General features: G+C 31.5%; 1 protein-coding gene across 2 annotated transcripts in view; it reads right to left on the bottom strand.

Moving 5' to 3' along the window:
• LOC147069914 (uncharacterized) overlaps positions 1-14,214 on the bottom strand; it is a 150,360-nt gene that overhangs the window by 90,072 nt on the left and 46,074 nt on the right. For both annotated transcript variants that reach the window (XM_085949581.1, XM_085949582.1), the window contains exon 2: positions 2,183-2,312. In XM_085949581.1, coding sequence (XP_085805707.1) covers positions 2,183-2,312 — 130 coding nt within the window. The remainder of the gene's footprint in view (positions 1-2,182; positions 2,313-14,214) is intronic.

Raw genomic sequence — 14,214 nt, 5'->3', positions numbered from 1 at the left:
CACTAGTAAAAGAGGTGTGAAATTTATATAGGGGTAATGGGAGCCACCTAGGCTACAATTACCCGAATGTCAACCAATTTGAAGGTTTATAAATAACGTAACCAAACCATTTTAAACCTTGATTCTGAAACTACTAAACAAAAATACATGTATCTGGCTATACAATGGACACAAAATATGATAAAATAAGTAAAATTTTAAGTACTTACGTTGATGTTTATGTATTGTAAATTGATATAAGCACCTAGCCCAAAACACACTTCCACTCGCCACGCGCGTGCACGTGCCACTAAGCAGCCGACACTGATCGACGGGCTTAGCTGACGATTGACGAAGATGTTTTGGTTATTTCCGAGTCATTTTAGTGTTGGATGGTACCTGTTTTGCAGTCGCTCCCATTACCCCACGCTCCCCTACATATCAGTAGCGAAGGGTGGAGGTGTGCTGTTCAGATCCGACATAAATAGTGGACACTCAAGTTTGTTAGTCAAACGTATTTGTTTTCATTAAACTATATTTTAGATTTTTTTTTAAATTGAATTAAACCCTGCGTAACCAAGCCATAATACATAATAGTCAAAAAATATTCTTCTATCTATAAAATATTTGAAATTATGCCATTAAATCATACAATACAATATATAGAAGAATACTTTCAATATATTACGGTTTGCTTAGACAGAGCTTAATGAATTTAAAAAATTAACCAATACCATTTGTAATATAGGTAATGAATTCTTAATTCAACGAAAACATTTAACAAGTACAATAAATATATCACCTATAGCACACCAAAACTATTATGGTTTTGCTTAGGTAGGGTTTAATTGAATTTAAAAAAAAAACTAACCGGCTCCATCGGAAGTTTGTAAGTATTTTTGGGTCAATGAAAACATGAGGTTTTGGGTATGACTAACAATATTTATTGTACACTATTTGGCTCAAAGCAGTTGTTTTCCTGTAGATTTTTTTAAACTAAAATCACTATTATTGTATTATTCGAATATTACATAATAATATAATAAAGGTTTGCGTTATACTGAATGAGTAAAATGTTAAAGCTTAATTGGAAAATAGAAAATAATTTCGATTTAACGTTCTGACCCTCACTTGAAGAGTAAACGAAAGATTGTGATTTGTGATTCACATATTTAATTTTCTATTTTATATTTTTGTAAATTGGAAATTAGAAAATTAAAGTTGTTCGTTAATTATATAATATGTTACAGTGTGGAAAATAACGCCGTAGGTAATAAAAAATGCATCATTGTCATTTTCAGTTACTTAATAATAATATTTTTCATAAAATAATATAATTATATATGTACGAGGCAATTAATATGAGTCGCTTTATTATTTAATTAACCGTATTGATGCCAATAGTCAGTTACTGACCTGCACAAATTTAAACAACCACTTCGCACGGTAGCCGGGTAAAGCACACCTCTACTTACAATGCGATGGCTCGATAATAATAAGAATATAGTATTTTTATTTGAATGTCGTCGACCTAACACAAAAAAGAATATACCGAAAGTGATTAACCCTTTTATAATAATATACATGTAAGCAATACATAAATAATAACTGAAGGCAAATATTTGTGAATATTGTCTAACAAGAACTAATTGTCCACGTGTTGAAACTGTGAACTAACAATCTTCTCCAATGCAGCTAATCGCACTTAAAAATTGCACACCGTTTTCAAATAAGGAACGTCTCCAAATTTATTATTTCATAGTACGCTTCCGTGGAGTGTACGGATCTATCAATTTATGTAATATGAAACTTGTTATAATAAAAATATGTCAAAAACGATCAGGAGTGATGTTAGAATTATTATTAGCAAACTTTTGGTTTATTGCGAAGAATAAAAGGAGTCGCATCTAAAAAGAGAACCAATACATTATTTAAACACATGCGCGTTGCCGCCATGGCAGGTACGTCACTGAGAAGTCTTCTATATGCGACAAAAGCGACTTTCTGTTATCGCCGATTTCTTGTTGTCGGACTTTAGTCATATAAACACTTATAGTAATAAGGCCTCCCCCAGTCTAGGTCGCGAAGCCACATTTAAGTATTGCCTTAAAACTATATTTGTTTGCAATCCACATGTCCCTCCCTTTGCGAAGAAGTACCATTAACGGTGATATTATAAAATATAATATTATTATTGACTTACCGGTTGGTGGTTTTTCCTTGGGGTAGCATATCCTGAAGAGACCTCTGGTCCGCGTGAAGTAGAAATATTTGGTATTTAAATGGTCTAATAACTTTTGGGAACCGCCGTCATTATTTTTTGCTGCGTAGTTCTGTAACAAAAGAAATTAGGAGGCAAATTAAAATAAAATTAGAATTAGCGACATCTTCCGAGTTTTCTTCGACAAAAATTAAAATCATAAATATGAAAAGACAATTGTGAAACGACAGAGTACGTCACGCGAATCCGTCGCGGATTCGAACACAGCGCTCCGGGTCTGAATAACAATATTGTGCACACTGTAGGTATTTCCGATTATACCACTGTACTAAGCTTGTCCACCGAAAGTATCGTCTGTTATAAATATCTGAGAAAAACCGGTTTTCTTTTAAATTTTATACATATAGGTATAATCTAATTTAACTTTGAGCTGTCCTTAAAGGTCTGTTGATTTTTTTTTCTTTTGACCATGTCCGATCTTAATAGAATGATATAGGCTTGCAGAGAGTGGGGAATGGGACAACTGGACGCCAGGACAATTGGACGCCGCACTGTCGTAGACACGTAAACAGAACGTACACAAGGAATTTTAATCAGTTTCTATCTACTACTAACTACTTAGTAGTTTTAATTCATTTTACTTTTAACATAGTGTTTTTTTATTGCGGATTGAGAATTACCATGCCAGGCTTTATATAAAAACAAAAAAACTCTTTTTTCGTTGGAACTTAAACATATGCACGATTAAATCATTCTTTACGTGTGCATATTTAAATTCTCACCAACTATGGATTCAATCATAATATAATTTAAATATAAATAATAATATTAAATCTCGTCTATTTATTATCGATTTGCGTGGCGTCGAGTTGTCCCGGCGCAAAATCGTCCTAGACCCCACAGAGTGAAGGTTTATACAAAAAAAATTAACGAGTAATGTATGTATATTAACCACTTGCTCAACCTATTAGGTCCATACTCTCCTGAAAAACAGTGTGTATTTTCCAGACCCAGGATTTTAACGTAGGACCTACAACTTCATAAGCCGATGTGTAAGCCGCTCGGTCATCGTGGGCGTAAAAGGTAGGCTTAAAAAAAATTTTAGGGAACACAAAAATATTGGTAATTGCTATATATTCTGGAAGTGGTTGTAAGAAGGTACAATTATTGAGTGTAAATAATTATGGGATAAACACGTGTTAAAGAATATATAATTTTCCTTATAAACGTCTGTCAATTACCAATATTGTCTGAAAGACGATTTATATATTTCGATTACGTAAGGAGAGTAGATCTTTTTTAATTTATTAATTTATTAATACAATGCATTGACAGTTAACACAATACAAGAAAAAAAGAGTATATCTTTCTCATTTACTGTAATAATTATTTCAACCAGAATACCAAGCAGTACCCACCCTCTAAAATTCGTTTCGTGGTGGTGGGTGACAAGTATGACAACATGGCAGATCAAATCCATGCTTCCAATCAATACGAAGGTATGAGAAATTTTTGATTCAGATTACAGTAAAATTGCTTAAGACCTACGATCCTTTCAATGGGGTATACATAGTTGCTAAATTAACTCTAAAACCATTGTTTTGAATGGCATTCAGTCAAAAATAGCTCATTATCCTATCAATTTGATACCATTGTTACAAATCTTAATTACCATTATCTCAATGCTTAGGGTTAATGTGAACAATTCAGTGAATTTGAAACAATCAATTAATTATTGTTCGACAGTATACAATTTAGGTATCAACTGAATTCCCACCAGCTTATTGTGAATGACAATTGACATGAGAAACTAAATATGTTTTTTTCTTACTTGACTAACAATGTTATTTTAATTATTTAATAAAAATGCTTGTTCATCTATCCAAATATGGTTCAAATAAGAGGTTAATTACTGCTTACATATATTTAACAAAGAATCAATTAAAATCTAACAATAGGGGTACATAATTATTCGAATTATTGAATTAAGTACGCCGCTTAGGATTCACACAATGATTTGAATTGCATACGATATAAGTACAATACAATTTTTGAAGTTTCTAAATTTATTCTTATTTAATTATAAATAAATAGATGGTGTTATTAGCTTATTAATCGAAATATTTAATCGATCAATGGTCATGGATCTGAGAGATTGAAAATGCATTTTTTTAATTTCAGGTAAAAACAATAATCCATTATGGATTTTGTTCACGATCGTGTCTTTATCGGTTCATATACGTACTCGTAGCTTGGTACTTCAATTAAAATCACCTGCGACGAAGTTGTGTGGATCAGAAACAGACTTGTCCAACCCACAAAAACAAAAAAACTGAGTTAGTCATCTCATCGCTATTACCTAATATTAATTTTTTGTCTGGTTCAAATAATGGTTATCACTAAAAAAATGTCGTCTTATGAGTCTTATGCATGGCCCCCACATCCTGAAGCGGGCCCCCAGGCTAGGCTCTTTGGCGGGCCTCCCTACCTATCGCTAAAGATAAAGGTAGTGTGACGCTCTACAGTAGGTACCTATATTAAAATAAATGGTGTACGCGATAAAATTAATGTATATTTAATGTTTTTTTGTATATTTTGGTACATCCATTTGAATTATGGAGTTGTCGAGTATCGATACACAATTAAAATTTAATCGTACAACCACATAATTTTAAATAATAAAAATACTGAAGAACAATAGCGCCTATAATAGACTTTTTTCTATTTTAGGATTTGTGATGTGTGTTTATATCACTTATCTGGTCGACCCGCCACGCCGGGCCCTTCCTGAGCCCAGGCCCCCAGGCTAGAACCCTTTCAGCTCCCCCTTTGTGGGGGCCATGGTCTTATGACACCACTATCTCTACAATCATTTCTTGCAATCAAATAAAATAATTCATTATGAGTGCCATATTTGTTTATTCCACATAAAAATGGCAGACAAGGATGACATTCATGAAATGCTGGAAGAAACAGATAAAGATTATTCAACAGATAACAGTGAAAAGAAGCCTTCAAGTGATTCGTCTGATAAATTATCAGGTATTTTACAGAAACAATATAGAGTTTTTTTTTTCAATAAATCTATAATTTTAACAGTAATTATCTCAGAACTGTATAATTGTGGGTTAGACAAGTCTGGTTCTGGTCCACACAGGCAATTTTGTTTTATCTTCAGCTGAAAAATTACCATTTACAATTAACATAGTTCACTTCTCTGGTACGGAGATTTTTTAATTGACTTACAATGGTAAAAGTATAAAAACTACACCCTATAAAAATGGATTAATAAATTAATAGTTAATGTAAACATTCGATAATTTAGTCATTTTATCAGTATCTAATAAAGCCGCAAACATCCCGTGGATAAAGAATTATTGCAAACTAAATAATAATATAAATTATATTATAATTCTACAATTTCTATGTTTTTCAGTCGATAGCTATTTCTGTAGGTATAACCAAAATAGCTATCCACACAATGGAATTCTATCAAGTAAATGCTGACTCAATTAATAAATTATTCTACCATATTTTTTTAATTTATTATTGAAACAGTAATACGCTCCCCGTGTTTATTGATATTATTATCGACTAATCCTAATCGACAAAACCTACAAGGTTTGCAAGTCCCGCAAATTATTGATTATTTTTGGTTGGTACTTGTCCGAAAATATATTTACCACGATATCTTTATACAACACGTGCTTATTTAACAGGTGCTAGTTAGTATTTTGGTTTAAATTTCATTATTAAAATATGCATATGAAATGAAGTAGAACATTACAATTCTGTTTAAACAAAGCAAGAGTCATTATGTAAAATACCAAAACTTTTGGCCGAAACTCCATTTAACAATTGTTATATAGCAGCTAATCGATCAATTTGAAACAATTGAATTCAAATGACAGCTTTAAAAATTACGCAATATACCGAAAGAAAAATTCCAAATTGTGTTACTGTTCGCGAATAATTCTAAATTCGAACGTTATGCGTTAACTTTCGCTCTCACGGCAAACGAACAAAGTCAAAACGCATTGTATTTTTTTCGACTCTGTTTAAAACAAGATTTAATCTGCTCGATTATTAGAATTGATATGAAAATGAGAACTATTGTTTGTATATTTTGATAATAATCTTTCCGTTTTTTTAAGTTTTGCATGAAGCAAAAACGCAATTAATTTACTCGCATGGCGACAGTTTGTCAGTGACATAACAAGCGGAAACATAATATTACATATAAAATCACGTCAATAATCTTTATCGTAAGTAGTTAGTTATATTCGCTAATAGTACAATCAAAATAGTTTGAATAGATTCATATGAAATTATTGTATTGAATTAAAATCAAAGTGTTCTTTAGCTATGAATATTGTTACTTATGATATAAAAAACAATATTATTATTAGCTAAATAATATTATAGAGCGCGTCGACAAGAATGTCAGGTGGCTGCGCATCTATTCTATACACAAGACTGCTGTCGAGGGTAGTTTTTCATATTTTTGTATCGAAATATTAGCACTTATTGTAACAATTACAATAAGTTAGTTGTACTTATTACAATAAGTGCTATGCTTTAACAGCACCTCTCTTGGCTGTGCTAAATTTTAGAGCGAGAATATGTCTATATGTATATGTATGAGATAATGTCTCTTATAGCTGACGAAACCGAGCTTGATCATTACTAAATTATGTGAATTAAGTACCTAACTAAATATTAAGTAGTTGTTATATTTTAAGTAAAATACTTAGTTTAATATGCTATTATATTACAACTAACCTCAGAATCATACATGTTACAAAAAATAATCAATAAGTATGAAAAATATATTTATTTAAAGAAATGGGAATGGTCATGGTGACCGTATGCTTTGAGATCGGTCGTTGCTTGACCAATTAAACATGTGAGTGCCGCTCAACTAAGTAGGTACATGAGATACTTGTATATAATTCGGGACACTTAAATAATATTTTATATATATGCATAAGTACGTATTTTACACTGTTACATATTGTTATTTTGTGTTACTCTTTTTATTGTAACAATTGTGTAGTTAGGTACGTGTTAATTCTATAATAATATGTAATCATATTATCCTCTATTACATAAAATAAAAACTTATTTTATATGTACTAAATCAGTAAAAAAAATAATGTTATATTCACAAGTATAGGTACATGCACTTCAACAAACATCAAAAACAACAAAAATCATCACAATGAACAGTGGGTACCTATCCAATTAATATTTATTATTATATAAGTAATATTATAATAATTAACAAGTAACATCTTTAAAAATTTGATAGTAGATAGATACCTAAGTGTAAAAAATATGTTATACCCGCTAACTGGCAAGTTTTTTTAGTAACCTCATAAAGTCAAAAATAATCATGTCACATTTAATTTGATGTCAAAACGGATGATGGAATTGAAAATAGCAAAAGCTAATAAATATTTAGCACGTGAAAAATGATTGTAAACAATAGACAATGCCGTGAAACACCTTGAACTGGCGATAGTTGATTAATTCAATATAATGGTGATAATTTTGGTAAAAATGTGCCAGCACAGAACCATAGACAAGGCCGAAGAGGCAGTGCAGTATCGTCGCCGTGTCATTTTCATATCGTCATTATGCGGTCTGACGGTTTTCCAAAAGCCATCGAAGGTCTTCCTCCGATCGAAAAAAAAGTGAAACGCGTGAGAAATCGACCGAAAGGCAATAGAAAAAATTGGACAGTATTATGTTAAAATACAGGCCCGCCTCAAGGGTCTCAGCTGCCGGGTCATTTAGCGTCCTGGGGCGTTTTTATAAATTTCATAACATAATTATTACCTTTCAATAATTCGTCAAATGAAATGCTCTTGAAACATTTTTGCCTGTTATCGCGAGGGATAGTTTCCAATCCTGGTGTCCTAAAGAATTTGAGTTAACATGCGCTTGTCAATTACCTACGTGGTCGCAGCCATGATTTATTTTGGATCGGAACTGTTTCCTCGTATCAAGCCTCAGGCACCATTAGCGAAGAGTGCAAGACTAGTCAATGCGCTTCCCAAAGATTTAGACATTTTCGATGACGTGCTATGTATTTTGTATTATTATTATTATTATTATATATATCTCTCTTGTGAGGGTATTATCTCTCTCTTGTGTGGGTAATATTTGTTATAATGTAAATCTTATGCTGTGAACGTCTTCAATTTAGATTTGTTATGTCGACAATGTTTTGTTTTCTTAAAAAATAAACAATCCTGGCAAAATCAAAATGTTTGGAAACTTATTACTTAAGTAGGTACCTACCTATGTGGTTCAGAACAAATTAGCATAAACCCTTAGTCAATACACCTACCTGCCTAAAACCCATTCATTTTTATTTTCTAAGGAACATACCTCCCTATGAATACAAAACTATTATTTCTAAATATTTTACAATAAAGTGTTTGAAACAGTCTAAACCAGTTACTTATTATGGAGGTAAAACTTTTTTTTCCCATGAATGTGTGAATCCCGCTGATAAAAAAACATCACAAAAAATAATATCTAACTTCGACGAAAAGTTCTGACAACTCATGCCTCACGTGCGCAGTTTAATTCTCGTTACTGACCCTTACATGACGCGCTCACACGCCAGTGAAACTACATTTTGATATGCGAAATAATTTTGTGTTGTACACATCTCCAAGAATCAAAAAAAGCTTACAAAAGTAAATGACTACGTGTCCGAAAATGGAGAACAAAAAATGTTCACTTCTGTCGCGTATGCTTGTCACACAATATCATAGTATGAACATACTTACGCATTAAATTATTATTTTTGAAAAAAAATATGCATACATTTGTCTAGAGTCTAGACAACAAATAAATGATTGAATTTGAATGTTTCAAAGAACGTTTGGTACATACTTTGCTACAATACCTTGTATCAAAGTTTTTTTTTAAATTTATTTTTAGGTCGAATATCCTCCGAAAGAAAATGTGGAGCTTACTGGTTGCACCCTTCACTCTGCCGAAGAGAAGCGTGAGAGGTGAAGAGTCTTAGTCGTTCAAAAGTTGACTGCATTTCTGGATGGTCACGATCCTCACCCATGAGGGAACGACGGAGAATAAGAACGTTTGAAATGTTAAAACATTGCTTAAAAAATAATTAACTTTCACATTTAGAACGTATAGTCGATGCGGGTCTGGTCAAAAAAAATACTTGTAGTGTGATATCCCGAGCGGTGTCGATTTGAGGTTTCCGTCTTAACCGGACGTTGAAATAATATGATGGTAGTACGTAATCTGTCATCTATGTTTTATTTATGAGTGTTATACGTCTTCAATTTTTACGTATTTCATTCAAACAATGCATACTATTATTATAAATTCTACATTGTTTTTTGGGCAAAACCTGGCAAGTAAATATTAGATTAATACATTATATACTTACTTATAAAATCTGGCTTTAAAGAATACGCGATTGATTACCAAGATTCGTATGGTATTGTTAAATTAAATAAATACTAATTTAACATTTAACACTTAGGTACTCATATGGCATGGCCATAACATAATGATTTTTCGAATAATAGAACTTATATGAAAAAAACTAACTTGCGTATACGTTGTTATATAGATATTTTTCTGTGTTAATTTCAACTACATAGCAGATTAATAAAATATAAATGTGGAAGCCAGTCGCCATGGACTTTGAAGGCAGATACGGTTTATTACGTTTCCCCCCTTATTAACTGTCAATTATTGTTGATGAAAGTACATTGTAATAATTAAAAAAAAATACAATAGGTAGTAGATACCTACTAATTCCACTTAGTTTAATAGTACCTACCTAATTACCTATGTAATGATTACTTTATGATGGCCAAACCTAGAAAATTAAAATCGCACCGAGTGTCCTCAAAAGTTACCAATATTGAACGCGCGTTTTGTTCACGTGACAAAGTTTAATGCATATTTTGATGTAGACATAACCATTGGAACTAATAATATATTCTTTAACACGACGTGCTTAAGTGTATAGAGAAGAATTAAAGTTTGTTACAGTCCCACACAGAAAGTAACCCACTTTCTGTTATGTTTGTGATTCTTGGGTGAAACTAGGGAACACAGAATTAATTATTTTTTTATTAATCTGTTCTATGGTTGCAACAACAGTTACTTGGTCGGATTTGATCAAACATCCAGAAGCCATAAACGAGCCACATTCCAAATGTTTTTTAATGTCAAAGTGATTAAAAGCCGAAGTACTTAAAATAATAAAATTAACAGGTATGTGACTAACGATTTATTTTAACATACCTCCACATTTTTGCGTATGTTAATATTTTTAAACACTTACATCATAATATCACCAGGAATAAAAATAACATACGGCATTCTTTTATCAAGGCATCTACCTCAATACAATTATTGGCATTGCAGAGGACGTCAAATGCGTTATTAACTGCGTCGGCGAAGAATGCAGAAAGTTGACTCCCACGCATCTAACCATACCGTGGACCGCCCCCATTTCACCATATCACAGTAATTATTATTACCAAGACTACTTCCGCTAATATAATACGACATAATCTTGTAGTGAACAATATGCCTGAGAATTAGTAAGGCGTCCATTTTGTTATATAAGAGGCTTTTAGGCCGATTTCATCAGTCACATAACATAGTTAATATTAACCTATCTTTTTCACTATTTTCATTTTCGACGGAAATCAAAACAGGAAGAAATCAATTTATTGTTTTGATAATCTCGATCTCTTATTATTCATCATTCGTACAAATAATATTTAACAAGGATATGAGAGAATTGATTATCATCATAAAACGTATATACAATGAATTTCAATGAATATATATTAATAAGGAAAGTGTCTTGCCTTCTGGGTGCGGCTATAAGAAGGTACGATTATTGAGTGTGGAGAAATATGGGATAAACTTAAATACGTGTTATAGAACACGTTATTTTCAATAATATGCATTAAAATTTGTTACGTGTATTCAATATTGATAATATTTGAGGACATTCAGAACTTTTTATTTATTACATTTTGTACATTTATTACATTTGTCTGACAGTCATCAAGTCATAAACCAAAACTACCTTCAAAGTCATGGTTTTTACCGACTGGTGCTCGCATTTCTATTTTATTAATCTGTCCTGCATTCGTATATGTCCTGTATTAGGTATGCAATTCGCTCAGACGGAATTAAATTTGAAACAGGGCAACGGTGGTACTTTTGTTAAAATACTGATTAGGGGTCGTTCATCAATGACGTTACATTCACTTTAATATTTTGAACCCCCTATTTTCATCAAAAAAATGTTTTACCCTCATAAAAATACTTACATCACATTTTCAATTCTCCAATAGTCCGATATGATATTGTAAATAAAATTAGTATTCGTAACGACCGATACACATGATGTGGTACCTAGATACTATTTAGATTATTTACGGAACCAATTATCATCTACCTATTACTACTATGTACCTACATGTAGGTACTATACATTGTCGACATAAGTATTTTAAATGATTTCAAGATTAGAGTGGTAAACAATGCATCGCGCCTAATAAAATGCGAAGGTTATTAATTTTGGTATGCTGTTACAATACTATAAAAACACAGTTTTTCGACGCGTTACATAAATTAATTCTGTCTTGAAGATACTTACCTGTCGGTAATTTGTATATTTTAATATGTTGGCGAATAATTTTAAGAGCATAATGCACGTAAAACAAAAATTGTGAATCTAATATTGTTTGAATGATACTTGGTATGACAGTAGTTAACCACCCAGAAACAAAATAATATACTTTATTATATGGACGGGAATTAATCGCATTTCGCATCAGTCAAAATGCACATCAACAAAAAATATTCAAATATTTGGAAAATAGTTTTCATTAAAACTTAATAATATCTACCAAACAAATGTGACACATTTTAAAAATATAATTGAACTTAGTTTTGACAACTAGTCAAAAGGAAAAAATTCACAAAGCAAAACAATATTTCATCAATGGTCGACTATGGACACGCCATTGCGCGAAGCGTCAAAATATTTCAGATCTGTCAAATAAAGTGTGATATTACTGTATAAATTGACGTTTTAAAAATACTACTCATATTAAAATATTTATTTAACCGCAAAAAAGATCAACATATATTTACCGTCGATACATCTATTCATGTTTGAGTGTTACAATAATCTATTGACAAAGTGAGAACTATTTATTTCCATAGTGAAAATCTACCATTCCACAATTATTATTTGTCTATCCTTTGTGAAACCATTCTTTTCCGATGTGAATTTCAGCCTTTTAAATGTTGTCGGAATTTTGTGAAAACGGTCTATTTAATTATTAGAATATATATTTCTCTTATTATATTTGCTCGTATCTCATAGAGTACAATACCACTAATTTCACTTCAGCCTAATTGCTGGTGGAACTAGAGATGCTTTATTTAAACTATTTTCATAGATTTGCATCTGAAAGCGCATAAAACACAGTTAACACGAAAACTTAAACCGAATGACAATTTTATCGATCGCAACTTGAAACCAACACATTATTTCATTAAAAAATCATCTTCAGCGATGAACCTCATTTTTAGTTAAATGGCTTCGTAAATAAGTATAATTGTCACATTTTGAGTAATATAAAGCTCACATGCTATTCTTGAAACACCTTTACATCCACAAAAATTAACAGTTTGGCGTGCTTTATATGGTCAGGATGTGTAATTGAACCGTATTTTTTTTAAACAAAAATGGCAATGCGGTTACTGCCAATGGAGAACGCTAAAGAAACATGATTACTGATTTTTTCTGGCATAAATAAGATTATTTTTATCTGGACGATATATGGTTCCAAAAAAATGGTGCAATATGCCATACAGCTCGTGACACAATCAACCTATTGAATTAAATTAAAAATAAATATAAGTATCTCTTATTTGATAACCCTATACTTGGTTTAACCAACAAAACATTTCTGAATACTATTTTTTTTATTTATTAATATCACAAATTAATTGGTAAGAGATTATTTTTTGCGTTTCTGACCCATTGTACATATTTTAGGTATCCAATTATTGTTTTTTTAATATGTACGTATTTCTTTGTCGGCGTTTCAACTTAATGATTACATGCGGATAACAAAATGACAGTAATAAAATAGCTGCGCAGGTATGCTGTGCTTGTATTATAGATGCATACATTTTAATTGAGAAAGCAATAACCTCTAGACTTACGACATCATTTTAAGCTAGAGTAGAATTTAAATTACTCCACGTGGGCCGAGAGATAATGATCCTTATGAATATTATGAATTATGATCAAAGACTTCAAATAATATCAAAAATATTTCAATGAAAAATTCCTAGAATAAATGATTATTATTAATAGTTCGGTAAGAGTGGGAAGGTAACGATAAATACATGTACATTGAGCAGCCTGCCATCTCTCCATATCGAGTTTTGCTACCTCTTATATATTATTATGATCTGTAAATATAATGATTTTCATTCAAAAGAAGCGTGGAATAGAGGTGGGGAAAACTGGTCAATTTTGAAGACTAAGTATACCTACCACCAGTATAAAAAAAATACCGAGTATCGAAACTTGTTCCAAAATACTTCCTAGTATTTGAAATATCGTTCTTTTATAGAATCACTAAAAATACACTGAGTCGATTCCATGGCTTTTCGAAATGTCCCATTTATTATAAAGTTTTAAATTTATGAGTTGTTTTTATGTTAGGTTATAATATTCTTGTTAACATCAAATGAATATATAATGATTTTTTTTTATATTAAACATGTTTTGAGCTGTCATAACAAGCGTGTATTATGCTATCTCACTTTAATATCGAAAGTCTACCAACAGTACCAACTAGCGAGTCGTGGCGATGATTTCATCGCTTGCATTCGAACTTCGAACAAGTTTTTTGGAACAAGTTTATTGAGCCATACATACTGAGTATGGGTAGTATATGCCGAGAATT

Source organism: Rhyacophila brunnea, unplaced genomic scaffold (genome assembly GCF_057557595.1).
Source record: "Rhyacophila brunnea isolate RB1 unplaced genomic scaffold, BYU_Rbru_1.0 scaffold_22, whole genome shotgun sequence".
Taxonomy (NCBI): domain Eukaryota; kingdom Metazoa; phylum Arthropoda; class Insecta; order Trichoptera; family Rhyacophilidae; genus Rhyacophila; species Rhyacophila brunnea.
This window is presented reverse-complemented; position numbering and strand designations above follow the sequence as displayed.